The sequence below is a fragment of the Macrosteles quadrilineatus genome, unplaced genomic scaffold (genome assembly GCF_028750875.1).
Source record: "Macrosteles quadrilineatus isolate MER2022 unplaced genomic scaffold, UCM_ALF_1.0 Scaffold_2__2_contigs__length_208266976, whole genome shotgun sequence".
Taxonomy (NCBI): Eukaryota; Metazoa; Arthropoda; class Insecta; order Hemiptera; family Cicadellidae; genus Macrosteles; species Macrosteles quadrilineatus.
The window spans coordinates 156,384,608-156,405,217 of NW_026542595.1; the positions used below are offsets into that span (position 1 = coordinate 156,384,608).

At 35.8% G+C, this 20,610-nt stretch overlaps 1 protein-coding gene across 1 annotated transcript; it reads left to right on the forward strand.

Annotated features, from left to right (window-relative positions):
* The first annotated feature begins 7,073 nt into the window (after positions 1 to 7,073).
* Positions 7,074 to 10,449, forward strand: LOC128985054 (uncharacterized). The gene is made up of 2 exons (XM_054404427.1): positions 7,074 to 7,188; positions 9,808 to 10,449. Exons 1-2 carry the CDS (start codon positions 7,074 to 7,076, stop codon positions 10,386 to 10,388), a joined length of 696 nt encoding a protein of 231 aa, XP_054260402.1. The 3' UTR covers positions 10,389 to 10,449.
* The last annotated feature ends 10,161 nt before the right edge of the window (positions 10,450 to 20,610 follow it).

Below are 20,610 nucleotides of genomic sequence, written 5' to 3' on the forward strand. Positions count from 1 at the left end.
TTGAATGAGCTACAAGATACAGCCAAAGGTTTTTTTTAATACGTTATAACACTTAAATCTGAAATGGCAACCATACGAAGGTAGGTGTTGTAAGCCAAGTATGATTAATAGCCCGTACAGCAAATGACAACTAGGGGACCTACAGTTAATAGTGGGATCTGAACCACATTTTTGCCTTGCAATTTACGAATTGGTCTAATCATCAAGGTATATAATACTCACTGATAATTATAATACTCACTTTATACTCACTGATACGGAAGTTGATGCACACCTGGGCCCTGTTTCATAAAAATACTAGTCTAGTAATTACTAGTCTAGTAAATACTAGTCTCGTATTTACCTGTCCTACTAATTTGTGTTTCATAAACGTTTTTATACCGCTAGTAAATACTAGTGTATTTTACTAGTCACGTGACCAAAACTACTAGTCACGTGACCAACTTTACAAGGTAAATTCTCAAAACAAATTTCTAACCTCAATCACGGGGTTTCAAACCATTCATAAAGGGTTTTAATTTTGTTTTCATTTGATACAAAAAGTAAATAGTTGTAGAAACGCAGTGTTTTCTTTAAATTAATAACTATATAGACACATAAGTAAAACAATCACATATTATTTATCAAAACGCTATTATTTATGTTCATCAATGAACCCGCCGACGGCGCGGCGCGGCGTCGCGTCGCTGCAGTAGTAGCCGGTTGTAGGCCTAGTTGCGGCGCTCAACAGAGTTGGGTAAAAAAGTTGATCTGTTGCTGCCGCATTCACACAATTTGTATGGTTTTTGTTTTATGCTGACATATAAAATTTAGCTTGCTATGATTAAAGAAAAGATGGCTCAAATTTTGAATGTAATTAAATCGTTTAAGGACATTTTGTTTGGAACGTTTTCAAGTACCCTAACCTATGTTTTCAAATATTCGAATGCATAAGAATATTTGGGTTAAAAACCATTTGGTGATATTCTAATTTTGAGTCTACAAACCATGAATAATAAGCCTAAATGTTTATTGATGTAACAAATAATTGCAACGCCGTTACAAGCAATAGAGAAGTAGCTGTTTTCAAGTATAGTAAAACATGGCATAGGCGCTACGGCAGGGCTTAGCTCAGAGGCAGAGTTCTCGCTTGTCATGTGGTCGGACCCTGGTCCAAATCTGCGCCACTCTACTTTTTATTGCATTAATTAAACATTTACATGTTTTTACATTAAAATAACAGCTCTAATCAACATCTATTTTTTTTATTACTTTGAATAACAAATTCAGAATACCAAAATGGATTGAAAGTAATGTTTTTATGATAAGCAGTTAAGTTCAACGCCCAAAAATCAAATATAGGTCTACAAAATTGTTAGTACATCACAGGGTTTTAGCTATTTACGGAAGCAAATAATAAGCACCTCAAAAAATACAATGCAACTCCTTTTTAAAATTGCCTTACTATTATTTCCTATTAAAATGTCTTTAAATAAAACCGAGAGCCTTAATTGGGTGTAAAATAATCTGATTAATACATTTTTGTACATCTTTGTATTCAAAACGGTATGCGGTTTTAATTTGGTTCCTATCAAAGCTTAATAAATTTTTCTCTGTGATAGCTAAATAGTTGATATAACCATGAAATTTAACTCAAGTAAAATTAGACTAAAAATTCACAGAAATTGATAACTTAATCATAATTATTCTAATAGGGCGATTCTACATACATTATAAAATTGAATTTCACTCATTTTGTACCACGCCACATTTATTGATTGTAATTTATATCTAATAATTATCATTTTAGCACTCACAGATCTATTCGTGAGCCAATTCGCACTTGCAAAAGAACTTAATAATTCATTTTTTTAATGATGTGAGTAATGAAATAGCTCTCTTTCCAAAAATACTAGTCTACTTCAAATAATACGGGTGAAGAGAGGTTGGTAGAAAATAGCAGAGTAAAACTTTATGAAACACATTGCTGTCTACACTAGTAAAAACCACTAGTAATACTAGTCCCTACACTAGTAACTAGTATTTTACACTAGTAGGTTTTTGAAACGTAGACTTGTAAAATACACTAGTATTACTAGTCCATGGACTAGTAAATACTAGACTAGTATTTTTATGAAACAGGGCCCAGGGAGTATCGCATCCTCAGATCATGCCTATAAATATCCACAATTCGTGACCTCCTAGTAGCTGGATTACAGGACGACGCCAGTCTTTACGGCAACTTCCAACCATTTAACCTAAAACATCCATAGTATGTTCACATTCTTGTAATCTTTAGAGCCCCCGAACCTCAATGTCGACAAGGTATTAAAACCAAATTTCAAATTCACCTTAAGTGCGACATAACAATTCACAGATCGGTGATAAAAATACTGGGTCAATGGTCAATTACATTATTTTGCATCATCGAGTTTTTCATCAGATTGAAAGAGCCGGAGCGTCGACAAATAAGGAATAAAGGAGCAATAAATATTGGTGTGGAGCTGTTGACAAATTTTAAATGCTTTGGTTTCTTATACGGCGAGGCCTCCGTTTAATGTTGCAAGAGTGATTACAGTGTTATCGTGGTATCACTATGGATGGCGTTCCTCAGCAAGGACGTCTTGTTATCAGCGACCCAGGAAGACGTGTGGCCTTGAGGACAAGAGTACGCGGCGTCTTTGATGACTCGACATCCATCATTCTAACTGTCAGATCCTCCTTCAAACTTGGAATTAAAATTGTATCGTCTTAACTAGAAAAACGCAAACATCCTAATCAACTATGTAAATTTGAACCATTTTTCGTGATGGATTGGTCTCGTGACCGTCAAATTTGACAGATAAAGGCTTAAGTTATTTTATTTACGGTTGAAGGAATCTTGAACATTGAATAGTTAACAGAGTTTTTCCTTAAAAATATAAGGATATAAGGTGACTAGTGAACGTGAAGTATCCTGACGTTTCAAAGGAGTGCAAAATGTTGTACAGTACGACGCAACTTCAGTTACTGATGTTGGTGTAACATTATAAACACCCCTGCCCTTCAAATTGTTAGAATTACAGAATAGGAATTCACGCTAAATTTGATTGATTAATCCTGTATGATTTCAAAAAAAAATACTCCAAATCTTGACAACCAACGATACAATGTGAACCTGCAATTTTATAAATTGTATGTACTTAGATTATACAAGATTTCCTCAAACGATACCAACTAACCAATTCACTCATCTTAGAGGATTAGCCTATAATCAGAAGTCACCAAGCTAATCCTGAGTTTGGCCATCAGCATTTCGATGATTCAAAACTGGACCCAGCTATTAATCATTGGTGTTTAAATAAATGATCCTACCTGTAGAAACAGATGGTCGTATATAATAAGCCTGCAAAAGGCATCTCACCCAACCTACACTCATTTCCATTCATATTCAAGTAACATTGCGCCTAGTTGCGTTTCTGTCTCAACTAATGATAAAGTAATAGAAAGGTTGTGTATCACGTCATGTTACATGATAATAGTTTTCAGATTACATGAATAAAGTCAACAACCATATTAATTTAATTACTAAGTGTTATTGTAGTATTATTGTAATAGGCATAAAATAATTATTGTTTTTGCCATGAACCACATCATCCGTTTAATACACTGCAGACGTTTAGTTCTTACAATAAAGTGGTGTCCTCAATGGCAAGACTGAGTAGTTAGTACTCTTTTTGTAATCAGAAAGTTGCTGGTTTGAACCTGAGAGAAGTCAGAAGCATTTTGATGGTTTGTGACTGGACCCAGCTGTCGTTCATTTAGTAAATGGTCCTTAACCATCCAGTCTAAAGAAACGTTCAAAAAAAAAAATAAAAGAAAAGTTCTACGTTGGTTTTAGTTGAGGGTTCTTCCCGGCAGTCTGAATTTCAAATCAAGATGGCGGATTATATGGATTGACATATAGTTCGTGATTGAACATGCCTCTATTTTACAAGCTTTCAACGTTCTAAAACTAATTTGTTTCCAATGATTGTATGTCTTTTGTGCTCTTAACATACCAGTACTTGCAATGGATAGGGAAAATAAATGTTTAACTATTACTTCAGTATCCAATAGTCGATGCTATTATTTAGAAGTTAAAATTACATGTAAAAAATACTAATTTATGGATTTATCAAAATTATTTTGTAAATACTTAAAGATACAATTACGAAGTTTCAGTTAATCCATTGTGTAGTTTAAATCTTTATGAATATTTTACAGTTCATTTCAACTATTATAAACACTTAAATAATTCCACGAGGTTTTTTTTTGTAGGACCATGTTTACGTGGCATACAGCGGTGGGTGGAACCCTCTACATAAGACGACTCACTTCATTTACTCCCATTTGGGTAAAAATATGCCAATTTGTGTCCACATCTTAGTTATTAATATTTTAATCGTAATAATTTAAGGCTGAAAATTGTCCACGAGGAAAATAAGGATATATTCTGACACTGACCATGATATGCTTTTTATGAAAAATAAGTAGGTAGTATTATTCAAATTACACACACACCTGTACCGACCTTGGTCTGGTATGGTCTACTTCCAGCCTAGTCTCAATCGGCTTATGTTTCAGTCTTGGTTGCACCAAGGTTTACATTTCTTGTATATCAAGTGCACTTCCCATGGCTAGGTACCTTGAATATTGCTTGCCTTTCACTTTGCGAATTTCTTCTACCTTAAATTTACTATAATTTTGATTTTATTCAAAGTTAGACTTTATGACTTCAGTGAAGTATACATACAGATGGTCTGATTTGAATGTGAAGCCTCTGTCCTGGATGCATGAGAATCATTTCACTATCTCCAACAGACTTCTGATCTAGAAAAGAAAAACGATTACTGTACAGTACTGTAACATTACAGTATAATTACTGTACTGTAACAGTGACAGACGGATGACTCATTCGTGATGGAGACCTATCTTGCATTTCCTTCAGATCTCCAATCATAATCTTTCAGTGCGTCATAGGTCGGGGGAATCAAATTCAATGTATATTCTAAAATTTTACTTTGACCACCAATCATACATTATTCGGAACCTAAGTATTTGTTCCGTTCCCATCATCATGGGTTGCCGAGGGCTTTACTGCACTTTGAAGACTGTAAATTTAGGAAAAATTACCACCACAGCTTATCAATATTGGTTGGTAATAAATTCAATTTCTCTGTTACTTTTTTACTAAAACAATTATTGTTTGTACAAAACTGAAAAGAATTTACTCTCCGATACAAAGCCCATGCAATCAGTCCATGACAAAATAAATGGGAAACTGCTAGCTGAGCAGGCGCACAAGACGATTAGTGCCTTTGAAATTTCTTATCGCCTAACTTACTGAAGATTTACTTTCATGTAAAAATTAATTATTTACAACCCAAAATAAATACTGTTACACATGCAACTGCCTTCATTAACCTATCAACATCCACTTAAGTTTCAACCTGTAACTACACTCTGTCATGGCTGCAACGCATTAGCAAGCAAATGAAAGTGTGTGGAAATGACCCAAAGCTGTTAAGTTGATCTATTTCGTTAAAATGGGGAAGTATAAATTAAAGATCTATTCCGTTAAGCTGGTGAGTATAAATTAAAATTTGACAGAAAGCAGCACGCTGTATACGTTATAGTCCAATTTAAATAGCCAAGAATCCTAACGACCTTTCTAAAGTGAAGTTCATTCATCACTTCTTCAGGCGCCTAATATCCCCATTAGCCATTAGCCACTGGGAGAGACCGGGCTAATCTGTTACCCTCCCCCCGCTGTGTTTTGAAAAACTGTTTGATCTTATCTTACGTTTTGGAAGATTAATGTCAAGTATCTATGAAAATGGAGTAAACTAGCTAAGCTGGCCATTCTTCTCCTGTACATATCTATCTCAGCACTGATCCATAGATTTATAAAAGTAGTGTTATTTTCCCGGTCCAACAAGTCTCGAGAAAAATGTAAAATAATGATGAAATGTGGTTTTTACCCTGCAGAACCTAGCCTGAGACCGTAATTTATCCCGAGTTGAAGAGGATTTCGACTGTTATTGGTGTAATTACAAGTTGGATATTATTAAGAGTCAAATTACAAAAATTAACCTAACCACACATACCTGTTCAGCAATCATATCAAACCATTCCAAGAGACTGGAGACTCGTCAAGGAGAGCAGACAAATGGCATTCATTTTTGGACTGTATTAATATGCATTTGATGATCTCATATTACATACCAATGTTACATAAAAGACCATCATCGCCTATCAGCCATACTATAAATTGTGAACTATATCCAACTCGGTGAGTAAGTTATTAATCAGTATCCACTACTTGTGTGGAGGGATAATTTAATATCGATAATCGGTCAAATTGGTATTTGGAATCCGTTGTCAGGATTTGTAATTTGTAAGCTTTGAATATCAAAATCATTCCAAGAGGCTGAAGATTTACTAGGAAAAACAGTCAAAAGGCATTTATTTACTATGTGAATATCTAATCCATGGCCCAAAACTCCACAGCACTAATACCTACATGTAAGATCATCAACCATTCCCGATTTCCTAATTACTGAAATACTTTTATCCAACCCCGACAAAGTGAGTGATTCATCAGATCTTCCACTTGCATTGAAGGATAGTTTAGTTTTTGATGTTAGGTTATAGTGTTTTGAAGCTACTTCGAGGAATTGGAAGCTGTAATTAATCCATATCCAAACAATCTACCCAGCACAGTGTCATTAAGCAGCATCCACTACTTGCGTGGAAAGTTCACTCTACCTATATGGCCTGTCAGGTATCAGCTAGACGTTTCAAGGAATGGGAAGCTATTAGAATTGAATCATATCCAAACCAATCTAGACAAGTCTCATCAAGGATGTGTTGTTCTTCCGATAGGAATTTCCTCTCATAACGTTCCACGCCAACGCCCCGACACCCGCACGCATTACGCATTCCTACTACTAATTACATGGTTCGTTCACCGGTATGTGACGAGATAACGAGTACGATCAATGAGGTAACACGTGCGGAAGAGCTTCCGACTATATATCCTGGGGGCGGTGGAGGATGCAGCAGTAGCGATCATGAAGGCCGTGGTAGTGGTGGCTGTGGTGTGTGTGGTGTCTGTGGTAGGAGGTGTGGTGAACAGGCGGGACTTTGAACATCATCAACATCATGAGCACCGTGAACAAATCAAGGGTGAGTTCTGCATTATGCATGGTCAGTAATCATAGGTGACACAGTGGACAATTCTGAATCACTTGATGTCGAGTCTGTATTATGGTACGACCATAAACATGGTGATAGAATCAAGCATCGTCGATGTTCATGGCTATGCATTTCGTCTGAATACACTTATTTTTTATTTACAGTATATTACAGTACACAAAACATTTTAACTACGTCCATTAAAATAAGCTACTTGGCTATAGCCTTCAAATTGATTTGCTATATAATGGTTATCTAGTTAAGAAGTGTTCGAATTCAAGTCTATATTTCGAAAAAAAGTGTGAATGATACCGACGTACGTTTTACTGGAAAGTGGTCTGTCCGTAGTGATTCCGGAAGTAGCCTAATCAAAGCTTGCTGATGATTTAGGAGGTAGAGTAGATGTTAGGAAGTTGATGTACTCAAAACAGAGTACATGAAAGTGCTCTACTTTATCTAACTGCTCAAACTTGGGGGCTTCACTCTGAAGAGGATATTGAAATTTTTACTTTCACTAAATTTTCATGCATCATTGACAGTTTAAATGTATTTTTTTCTAGGTTACTTAAATATACAACTATTAAGTACGGAGAAACTGATATGACTATTAAGTGATTCAAATAGGTCTGCTCGTTGAGCATAACTACCAATTCGAAAATAGTCTTTAACAAGTTTTTAATCAACGTACAATTCTGTATTCATTTTAAGATCAAAATCCTCTTCAACAACTCATTCGAAAATACCAGTTATTTACTGAATCACAACTTTATTTCACAACTATTTCACAACTAAGTGAAATACCGTTGGACTTACCAAAACCCCCGCCGCAGCATACCTGCAAGCTAAGCGAATTTCCATTTGCCTGATTGGATTTACACTATGATATCTCCTTAAAACTATCACATTTATTCTTTATATAGCCTTAGTTTAACAAGTACCGTGCTTACGTTTGTTGCAACAGGGAGGGTAAACATATTTTATTTAATTTTTTATGTTAATAGTTTAGTATGAAATAAATGCAATTTCCAAATTTGATATAAATATGTTCATAAACAAGTAAACTACAACCGTTTACTCATTTTCCATAAGAATAACATGGGAATTTTGAATTTACAATATTTTGTAATTTTCTCCGTAATATACTAAATTATTTGTTTTTTGAGCCCTACAAAATTGTTTGGAAAGAAATTGCTATACATATGTTTGGTTTTTAGGGTCAAAAATGGGAAAAACAAATATTCACCCCATAAACCACCGTTTCCATAGTCCGATCATGCTGGTTTGCGAACTCGTTTGAGTAAATGTGGGTAAAAAATGTCATCAAAATCGGATCATGTTTGCTCGAGTTATCGTGCTATCAGACACACATATATATAAATAAATATTTATATATAAATGTGAATTTGAACGGATTGTGTTTTTGGGCTCTAGGGACCTCAAATCGAAAAAGTAAATCAGTTCCGGGTCCAGGTCTCCCCATAAGTACTACGGTACAGTACGGAGGTAGGGAAAAGACCGGACCTAAAACATTTCCACTGCCTCACGGGGTTGACTTCCCTTGCATTGTACTTGATATAGGTTGCGAGGACAGTTGATGCAACCCGCATGGCGGGACATAATGTTTTTGAAATAGGTTCTAGTAGCGATAGGCCAAGTGCCAGCTTAGATGTCACGAGCTGTAATAGCTTATTCTCTACATGGGAAATTCGCTAATAAAACCAGCGAACCGTTCCGACTATTGAGTATATTTTCTTGATGGGATGTTGATGACGATGATTTATAATAAATTAAGTGCACGCAATGAAACCCAAAGTCTCATCAGAAATCATGCGGATACGCTATAATCAGTTTTCGACCACGGGTTACAGGTTAAGGTAGTTTACAAGATGAAAATATCCAGAATCTATATTTTAACAACCGTGGAAAGGTTATTTCTATTATATACAGGATGTTCAGATTTGACTTAAGAATCTTAAAAGGGTTGTTTCGTAAAAAGGAGGGAGGTTAGTACAATTTAAAAATGGTAAATAAAATGTGTTCATTCACTATTGCAATGATTTGTGTGTGATAAATTGTATTTTTACATGACATGTTATCATTAAGAACATGAGAACACGGATAAGACGTTGAAACTATTCTTAACACTGTAGCTCAATATCACTGTACTTTCCCATGTCGGATACAAGTTAAAACTAAAGCTTTAACGATCATTCACTGGTGCCCACCCGGCTAACAATGCAATTTACTTCCCTCCATCGTCAGCTAAATCCTTGATAAATTAAGTTAGTAAGTTATCGTCAATGCAAGCTCACTTTGAATCGACACATTTGATAACTTGTTTTATGATAGAACAACTAGCCTGGCTCTAGGTGTAATCATCAATGATGAAAAGTGGACCAGATCTCGTATAAATCACATGGAATATCGTCACGTTGAGGGCAACTTCTATCATGTTTAAGTACGAAATTTCCTCTTATCGTACTCATTGTGTTTTTTAGGTTTCCCATATATAATTTAACTAATAAACTTATCTAAAAATGTGTGATTCTTAAAACAGTAAAATAACTCAAATCAATGCAATTTTATCTAATATAGTGCATTTTCTTTCAGGTATAACCATCGAAAAACAAGTCAAAGTCCCGGTGCCCTACACAGTCACCAAGGAGATTCCTTATCCAGTCAAGGTGTTAGTAGAGCGACCAGTTCCATACCCGGTGCACCACCCCTACCCCGTGGAGTACAAGAGGTTAGTCCACTACCCCGTCAAGGAGTACATCCCCGCGCCCTACCCTGTCTACAAGAAGCTGCACTACCCCGTCAAATACCACGTGGTTCGACCCTACCCAGTCCATGTGTATAAACACTACCCCGTCCTGGTGGAGAAGAAGGTACCTTACCCCGTGGTCAAACACATCGGCTACCCTGTCAACGTCCCCGTGGAACATCCGGTCCCAGTGCGAGTTCCGGTAGTGAAGCATGTTCCGTATCCGGTCGAGAAGAAAGTGCATTACGCAGTCAAGGTGCCTGTAGAGAAGAAGGTACCTTACGTCGTGGAGAAGCCCTATCCTGTATTGATAGAGAAGAAAGTGCCTTACCCGGTAGTGAAGGAGGTGCCTTATCCAGTCAAGGAGTATGTCCCTGTACATGAAGAGAGCGAAGGCTTGTCCAAGTATCATAGTCAGTACAGGTGATTGTCGAGGTTAATGATGTGTACAAATGTAAAGTATTGTAATAAATGTGTAAATACTCGTACTTCGTATTTTTATCTGCCTTTTACGAGTATTATTTTTAATACATACTTAGTAGCTCAAATAGAGGTAAATTCTGAAAGAAGGCCATTTACTGAGTTCTCTTTGACTAATAAAAATACTTTCTGATAGATCAACGGCTTTTAGCAATATGACAATGACGTGTGTTGTATCTGAGCTCACCTGAAGCTGTACGCCCTTCTTTTGAGAAAAATTAAAGTATTGGGTTCTCAGCCGAAAAGAACTTTCTTGTCTGAGCATTTGGAAACACCTCTGCTAAACATCAAACGTAGTTCATTTTACAATTTAATTCCCATCCTCGCAGAAAATGTTAAAACATAAACTAAATTCTTCAAGAAAAATTTACCTATCTTTGAAAAAGTTGCGTTGTAACCGATATTTAAGTTTATTTCATACAAAATCCACTCTAAACAATCACATCTTTCCCTCCGCAATCTCAACCAGGTTAAACATCGAAGTGAAACTGGATTAACTCAGCCAGATACAATCTGCGGTCACTTTAGCACGGGAGGTAATAAACACCATTAAACAGAACTAAACGCCATTGACGTGGCCGAAACATGCGATTTACACACAATGTCGGCGGAGTTTACATAAGTCAGCTGACTGGACTGTGATCAGCTGATACTGTGAGGCAGTGCCTCGTTAGAAGCAAGTGTGCACATTAATTAACAACTCCACCACTCCAGTACTCCAGTAATGAGAGCCTGCTCTGCTCCCTCGAATTGATTACTTTTCATTAAGTCTAATAACCCCCGACCGAGCGCCTAAGTTAATAGAATACTTGTCCCTGTCTGTTTAAAACGATTGTATCAGCTTTGGATGGGACAGCGAAATAATTTGATACCGTTTGTGCGTAAGTGGTCATTTTTGACTAATTTGGCCAGCTGAGGGTTTGACGGACTGTCTTAAGCTGTTGGGGATAAACCAAACCAACTGCAACATCACCCTCTTTAAAAGACAAGCTGGGTAAAAGAAATATTTAAATGGAATAAAATTTAATTGATCGCACAATTTAAAAGGTATCAGGTAAGTAAGCGTGCCTCTTGGGAAAAAATGCTATTTGCACTTTTATATTTCATGAATGAATGATATGTAATAGAGATGTAACCTCCGAATTTACATTTGTAGGCACTTTTATGACTAAAATGGTCCGTAGAACAGCTCTTCCTTTATCTTAGGTTTAGTTCAAAAAATTATGATTTATTCCTTTAATTTAATTTTTGAACCAATATTCTGCAAATACACCGTTTTCGTTAGTTAATTTCAAACTGACAGCTCCACGGCTCAAAAAACATTCCTCCGTGCGCACTTACAAACGGTTGACCTGCCAATATCCAATAGATACCTCCGCAACTGGGGACTTCTGCGGAGAGCGCTTCTTGAAATTGCGGTGCAACAAAATTCCTTCGTGTTTTTCAGTTGATAACTTAATAGCTGCAGACGGTATTCCCGGTCGACGCTTGTCTTCCCATAGTAATTGAATAATGGCCGTTGTACTGTTTTTGCCGCCACTTGCAGATTCCTGTAGCGTGTTCCCAGGAAGGTCAGATCAGATGACAAATTTGCGACTAGGCCAATCTAATCTGCATACCTCCGTGTCATTTCAGACTGCGATCGCGTCTTAGCGGACAAGTTGTATTACCTCTATGAGTGCTATGTTTCTGCCTTCGTTCCTAGAGCATTTGCATCGTTACTCTACATTCTTGTGGTAAATCAAAGGTCAATCGTGTCGTGTATATCTTTGAGATTTAATTGCGATTAAACCATCATATTCTTTAAGCAAACTTATACGCTTAAGAAACCATTACGACGTATATTTTGGTGCGTGTTTTATGTCGACTAAATATTTCTTCCTCATTTTAGTGAGAACTTTTCAGTTTGCGATTTACTTGATTCTTTGGTGCTATTTCGAGGTAAATTAAATAAATCGGTTGAAAATAAATCGTTCTATTTGATAAAATATTATAAATCAAGAAATCTGAATGCAATGTAAAATTAAGTGGTAGACACGTGTGACGTAATTGAGGAAATGCGTTAATTTGTATTCCCTCACAATAAAATAGGTAATGGAAACTATTTAATTTCCTATAACCAAGATGGATATCAACACTTATTCTAGAATACTAATACTTGCAACTAATACTAATACTTTAGCAACATAAAAACTATTCTCACTGCGGTCTTACCGCTTTGAGAAGCACAGTAAAACTACTGGTTCAGTGTAATGTTTCCTGCAATACACTTAAAAACAGATTGATCATGCTTTTTGCTTCTCATAAAACCTAAGATTTGTCAGCTCGATTTACGCCCAACCTTTTCCTCCACAGTTCTTCTCGACATCCCACTTTTTCAACTGTAGATACCGAACGTATTCTTCAAGATATCGATAAATTATTGGTTTTATCTCGTTGCGAGTAAACTTAGATACATAAAAGATGTTGAAACTCATAGGGAATGTGCAAGGCGATAAAACACGGATAAACAAGGCAAGAAACAGTTTGAATCGATGGAAAAACGCGAGCAGAGCCTCAACGGTTGGTGGCGCCAGTTTTTGCTGGGATCTCTGTACTCGACCATTGTCCAAAAGAAATCTGTTTTGCCTGATACTGTAAGTAGGTATGTTTGAAGGTAAGTTGCATCAGGTTTCGTCCCATCAAAGAACGTTAGTGACAGGTATTTAAAGAATTTATTTTTTTTTTTTTACCCCCCATCCAAGAAAAACACTCAAATTTTTGAGGATCTGAACCCTTCTGCACCAAAGTCCAAGTGGGTCACACTTGGAGCCACATATTCTTAATACTGACCTAAATAAGGACAAGAATTAAATTGTTTTACATCCAAAAGTTGATTATTAAAATATTATTTAAATATTATATCATATCAAATCAGACATCTAGTTCATATTTTAAGGAATACCACTGATATGTGTTCAATGACCACGATTATAGTTTTGAGATGTATATACTGGAAGTACGACACTTTTAAATGTTCTGTTAGAGTGGTCCGAACGGCACTGGCTTAGAAAATATTAGAAGAACTTCTTATTGAGTTAGTTCCTGTTGAAAGTGTAGGTTTATTGAAAAAATATTAACTGAAGCAGTACGTTTTTATTGATAGTCTACAGAAATTAAGACATGGTTTTGATCAATAAAACAGTTAATTATCCCAATTCGTCCACATTTTTTGAGCTGATTTCCTTTTTATAGACATTTTATCGGGTTCAAAATTATCTTTTTCTAGCCGGTTAGGCCACGTTTGAATAAAATATTAAAGATTTAATCCCACATTTCGTCTGAAGATTTTAATCGAGTTTAAATTTAGTAGAGAACCGTCTAGAGATGTATAGGCTCGTAATTTAATTTTCACACTCCCGTATCACTCTGGAGGAATCCAAAGATCGCAGTTTACGATTCTCCCGCAGAATGCCGCGCAATTTGTCGATCTAAGACAGGTGTCCGATCGACTGACAATCGATTATTGTGCTTTTCGCCAACCGCTTTGCCCTTCAAGTTTTTTCAGTCTTTCACGTTTCAAGAGTTTCTGGGAAATCTTTTACAACGCAAGAATTGTCAGGGTTAATTGTTTTTCCATCGGCAATATGATTTATTATTTTGATACATTCTGGTTCTGAAATTCTATTTAAACATAACGGTACCTTAACACTATTTATATTGCGGTTTTTACTAATCATACTGTTATGACAAATGCAAAAATAAATACATTGGTTTTTACATAGCTGAATTACAATTTTTTATTTGATTTTACCAAACGATTAGTTTATTCTTTAACTGTTGCATAAAATAATATCATACTTAAAGTTTACAAAAATAATTCTGAAAGTCCCTTGTGGAATTTTTACTTACTTTATAGATGAAAATAGATGAAGAACTAACTGACTATAGATGATGTGTAGGAACATATACGACAATCATTATCCGAAGAACGTGTAGAACTTTGAATTAGTAACTTCTAATCACTTTTTCCTATCGATTTTAACGAGATCGATTGATGAATATCGATGAACTTAAAATTGGATGTTGTTCCACGGATCACCGTTCATCAACGCTATCGTTCAGAAAGGCTTGAATATATATCTCCAAATCTCAAATTTTACGAAGTTTAGTGCATTTTTCAAGGGTGTGGTTTTATTTGCTATCCTCACAAGATAAATTGCACTGCCTACAAATTTTACGCAACTATTTTTCCCATCAATGAATTCATATTTTTTATTTCGAGATTCGGGGCGAAATTAAATCTTTGTATCCAAATTTAAAAATAAATATAAATCAGGTACACCATGAATAATGAATAATAAGAACGACCATAGTAAAAACACTAGTTCCAGTCCTAAAATTTCATATGAATAAAGTGTTTATCAAATCATGATACCAAACCAAACCTCGTAATTTATTACATCCCGAACTTCCGAAAATGTCTCTCCAAATACGTGAAGATCGAACAAAATCACCACATTATTTGATTAATTCCTTCCACCCTCTTTTTCACCAACAGACCTCCAGACTCCCACAACAAACAGAATCATCGACTTACTCCTCACTTCCTTGCAGGTGGTGATTGTATCGCAAACAGCCTAGCAGCCAAGCAGCCTAGCAGCCTAGCAGCCCCTCCCCGAGTCTCCCGCGGGCGACATTTTCGCACAGCGTTAACAAGACGGATGAGCTCATCTTGTCCCTCATCATATAATCTACGTCGAGATTGCCACAGATCGACTGTCATTAGACCGACTGCTACTCGATATAATGATAAGCTCTGTCCAATCAGTGATTACCCTCCGACTGCCCAAAGTTGTACTTATCAGTCCACCCTGTAATTTTCACTTCTAGATTCCTCTTTGAATTTGGGAAAGAGGGCATTTTCCTATTCATTATGCACAAAGGCGTTTTGACTTTTCATTAACGTAGTTGTTAGCCCGTATCATGAAGGGTTTGGAGATGTCTCTAGGACATTTGGTTAACCCGTTGCTCGAAATCGAACATTGATCGAATCGGGTCGTTAGTATCGTGTAACGTGCCAAGTTCTGAAGTATGATTAATGTATTATCTCACGATTTTTTACTTGTGACTTCAACTAGAAGTGGTTGTGTATTCATTGGTTAAGGCGAGAGGAATTCCATTATTTTTACCGTTTACTAAGAATACAACCAGACATTTAATTTCATTGTTATAGTTGTTACCCGTTGTAGATAAAAACTAACTTAGCTAATAGTCAGGTTGGGTAGCAGGAAAATATTTCAGTTCTGGCGGAGAGGCTGCAATTTTAGGTGGTTATAGTATACAAGTTTCTGAACCTAAAACCGCCCAGACCCCAATTTTTAAGGACCTCGGTCGTCCGTAATGACGTCATCAAAATGGCGGCCGTAAGAGGATGCTGGGTCCCCATGAATTGGCTATAACGACCGAATGCCTGAACCGATTTTCATGAAATTTGGCACACAAGTGCTTGAATACATTATCTCAGCCTGGGTTGAAAATGGTCAACTTTCATCAAGTCATTTCAAAATGGCGGCCGTTAAAACCTAAAATTAAAAAAAAAGCATTCAGTGTTTTGTGTTCTCAACTCCTTCCAGAGATCAGCAGCAACCTATTCACTTTCCTTGCAATAAAAGGTTGCATTACCGTCTCTGCATTTCATGGAATATGCAAAATACCCCCACTACAGCAAACCTGCAGATTAAGTGAGTTTCCATTTCCCTGATTTGATTTTCAATTAAATCAATTTCAATAACATTAGGTTTCATGCGTACCTAGGTTTGCTGCTACAAGGAGATTAATAAAGTGAGTTTTTATTAATATATTAATAGCTTAGGTTAAAATAAATAAATTTGCCAAGTTTCATTAAAATAAAATCATAAACAAGCAAACTACAACAGTTTATGTACTCTCCGTAATAATAACATGGGAATTTTTAATTTACAATGTTTTAAATTTTCTCCGTAACCAATTACCTTATAATACCCCCGCCGCAGCAAACCTGCATACTTAGCGAATTTCCATTTGCCTGATTGGATTTACTCTAAAATATCTCCTTAAAATATCACATTTATTCCCCATTTAAATAGCATTTGTTTAACGAGTACTTAGGTTTGCTGCAACAGGGAGGGTAAAAACGTATTTTTTCATGAAATGTAATAGTTTAGTATGAAATGAATAAATGTTACAAATTTGATCAAAATATGTTCATAAACAAGCAAAATACAACAGTTTACTTATTCTCCATAAAAATAATATGGGAATTTTAAATTTGAAATTTTTTTTAATTTTCTCGGTTACCGTCAGCCACATAATGACACTTCAATATACTAAATTATTTGTTTTTTTTTTAGCTCCACAGTACAGTATGGTTTGGAACGAAATTGCTAAATCTTGTGTTTTTTGGGTCCAAAATGGGAAAAACCAAATTTCACCCCATAAAACCCCCCATAAACCCCCGTTCCCATAGTCCGATCATGCTGGTTCGAATAAAAAAATAATTGGTATCTTCTACCTTTACATACATACCAACTTTCATAAAAGTTCAGTCAAAATTATCAAAGGATGAAATAATGAAATGTGTAATTAAATTTACAAGTTCAACAAGGCCAATATATAATAAATTTATTTTATTTTTATTGGCCTTGCTGGTGTATACATTTCATTATTAATTGCCAATATCTCCAATATAAGTTATAAAGGATAAAATGTTAACGAAAAACCTATTAACTGGTGGATATCTATTAACGAAGCGATTTTGTAAAAAAATGTTATTCCTTGTGTACTTCTTATTTTGATCCAATGAATCCATTCGTGAACTTTGTCCCTTACTTTTTTGAACACACTGTATATGTGTGTGTCCGTGAGCAAAAATCATCCGATCTTAATGAAATTTTGCAAAAACGTGTAAATCAACGTTTCTTCGAACAAGTTCGCGAACCAGCGTGGTCGGACCATGGCAACGGGGTTTTTGGGGTGATTTAAGGGGTAAAAATTGGGTTTCCTTATGTTCGAACCTCATGTTTGACCCTCAAAACATGGAATTCCCTAATTTTTCTCTAAACTATTTAGAAGATCTTAATCAAACAAATAATTTAGTGAATTGAAGTGTTTTATGAGGTTTTTTGTTACGGGGAAAATTCAACATATTGTAAATTTAAAACTCCTATGGTATTATTGCGGAGAGTACTGTTGTAGTTTGCTTGTTTATGATTAAATTTTTTGAAACATGGCAAATTTATTTATTTTAAACTAAGCTATTAATATATTAATAAAAACTCACTTTATTAATCTCCTTGTAGCAGCAAACCAAGGTACTCATGAAACCTAATGTTATTGAAATTGATTTAATTGAAAATCAAATCAGGGAAATGGAAACTCACTTAATCTGCAGGTTTGCTGTAGTGGGGGTATTTTGCATATTCCATGAAATGCAGAGACGGTAATGCAACCTTTTATTGCAAGGAAAGTGAATAGGTTGCTGCAGATCTCTGGAAGGAGTTGAGAACACAAAACACTGAATGCTTTTTTTTAATTTTAGGTTTTAACGGCCGCCATTTTGAAATGACTTGATGAAACTTGACCATTTTCAACCCAGGCCGAGATAATGTATTCAAGCACTTGTGTGCCAAATTTCATGAAAATCGGTTCAGGCATTCGGTCGTTATAGCCAATTCATGGGGACCCAGCATCCTCTTACGGCCGCCATTTTGATGACGTCTTTACGGACGACCGAGGTCCTTAAAAATTGGGGTCTGGGCGGTTTTAGGTTCAGAAACTTGTATACTATAACCACCTAAAATTGCAGCCTCTCTGCCAGAACTGAAATATTCTACCACTATATGCAGCTACACGACCCCACTATAAATATATCCACTGACAGAGTACACTGATTCAATTTCTATAAATACTAACTATTGAACCAAAGCATCTATGCCACATGAACAAAAGTGTAAAGAGATAATTCGATTTCAGATATTAGTAGATTACACTCTGTGTGTTGATCATAAAAATATGTTTAATATACAAAAGATTGGCTACACCTGGTCTATATCAAGATGCCTACTTCAGTATATAAAGGTTTAAAGGTTTGCATACGGTTGAATTGAACATTGAGTGGTACTTGTCATGGGTACTGAGATCAGCTATTTTGTTCAACAGTCCACACACCCTTTTAATTTACAGCTGTTTAAGTGAACAACGCAAGAAGATTTCTTTTAAAAGCGATGTTATGATCAAAGTGGGAACCCAAATCATCATCAAGGGAAAATATTGTGTTTTTCCCGTAGTGACAATATTTTAAAGTTTCAAAACAGATAATTTTTAAACTCTACCCAATGACAAAAGAATCATTATAATTGGTTGACAACTTTCATATAGGATCAGTTTCATTAAGTGTTCAATGTTCATTGTTGGATAACTTTAATTCGCCTTCTTTTTATTTCAAAATTTGCCATTTGAACCAAATTCTGTACAAAAATACGACTCAAAGACACAGTCCTCGTCATTTTGAAGATTCTCCCCTCTGTTTCACATCGAAAGTAAATATTCCAGCGTGCCCTAGGTGCTTTCTCTAGTTAATCAGGGGAAAGGAATTTACGAAATCGACTTACGAAGTGGATTTACATAATTGACGCGAATATAACGTGTAAACAACTAATCGAGGTATGATACTGCGCCTAACAGGTGATTTGATGGCAGATAATTTAACCGACTACAAGAGTCAGCTGTTATTAAACAGGTGAATCAGCTGATATTAACACTAAAATACAATCGGACCGCCATTGCCACGAGGACGTCCCTTCGGCTAGTATTTACATATTTTGGGAGTAAACCTCAGATATGTTGGAATCTCTAGTCTCAGGAATGCCAGTCTCCCATTAGATTATAAGTTCCAGCCTATTTGAGAGATTACAGATTTCACTAGGCGTTTATAAAAATGTTAGTTAGATCTTTGGGGTTTCATATTTTGCAAATTGATTTCGATTTATGAAAAAGGGAATCTTTTAAGGACACTGCAATTATTTAATGAATGTTTGGCAAATTGTGTTGCTGATAGTCATTCAGATCGGTGGAGTTATATCGGTGTAGTTAAGTTCAGTGAGAAGCCATACTTATTTATATGTTCTAGACAAACATCTGCCATTTTTAAATTCACCCATACACAATTTTACTAGCTAGTTTTGTAAAAAATATTAAAATCGTTACAGTTTATATTGTAAAAAATTGTACTATGCTCTTGAATCCATATGAATCTGATATCTTACATATGCTCGAAGTAGGCTAAACTGAGAAACCCGTTCCGGGCTACAGCATAGCGTCCTAGGATATTTCGGCAAGGATACACCATCGATGAATTTAATCTAATGTATAGTCTAATGTATACTGTATAATTAAACTATGTAGTTATCAATGGGAAAACGTTTACACAGCAACAGATAGAACTTCAGTACAAAATATGTTTTGTAACTTTCCCCTTAACAATGCACAATTCTACGCAAAAAATAAAATAATAATCATGAATAATTTATTTAGCCGCTCAAGTCTGCCAGGCGCGTTAAAAATCCTCTTTCTTCCTTTTCTCTCTAAGCAAAGCTCCTTCTCTTCCATTTGCTTTAGAAGTTCCTTTTCAAAGTGTGATCCTTTTTATACATTGACGTTTCTTTCATGGTCACCTGCAGGTGCAACAGTCACCTGATATTGTTTCTAATATTTTCCAGCCTTCTTTAAGCATAATAATAATCACCCTAATAAACAAATGTGTTAAAATCCGTCCCAAACTTCTAACAACAAACAACAAGTAACATCGATGCAAATCTAGTAATTGTCAGTTTCAATGATCCCGACGTTTCAGTGTCGGCGAGAAACTTACGAGGCAAAATAATCTTCTGATTTGCATAAACAATCTATTAAAGTGCGCAAGGTGGTAATTCAAATGTATGTAAAACACATGTAATTCCCTCGCCTGGTAGGCCAGCAAGCAGCCAATCGCGGAGAAGGACGCCAATATTATGTAAGATGCGGACGATAAGTAGTGTATAAATTGTCTCCAAATTTTCCTTGGGCGTTTATCAAAACAAGAAGCAAGAGTGGTGATTATTCTGAATGGTAGGAAGGTCCACGGTCATCCTTGCTTGTGACTTACTGGACGC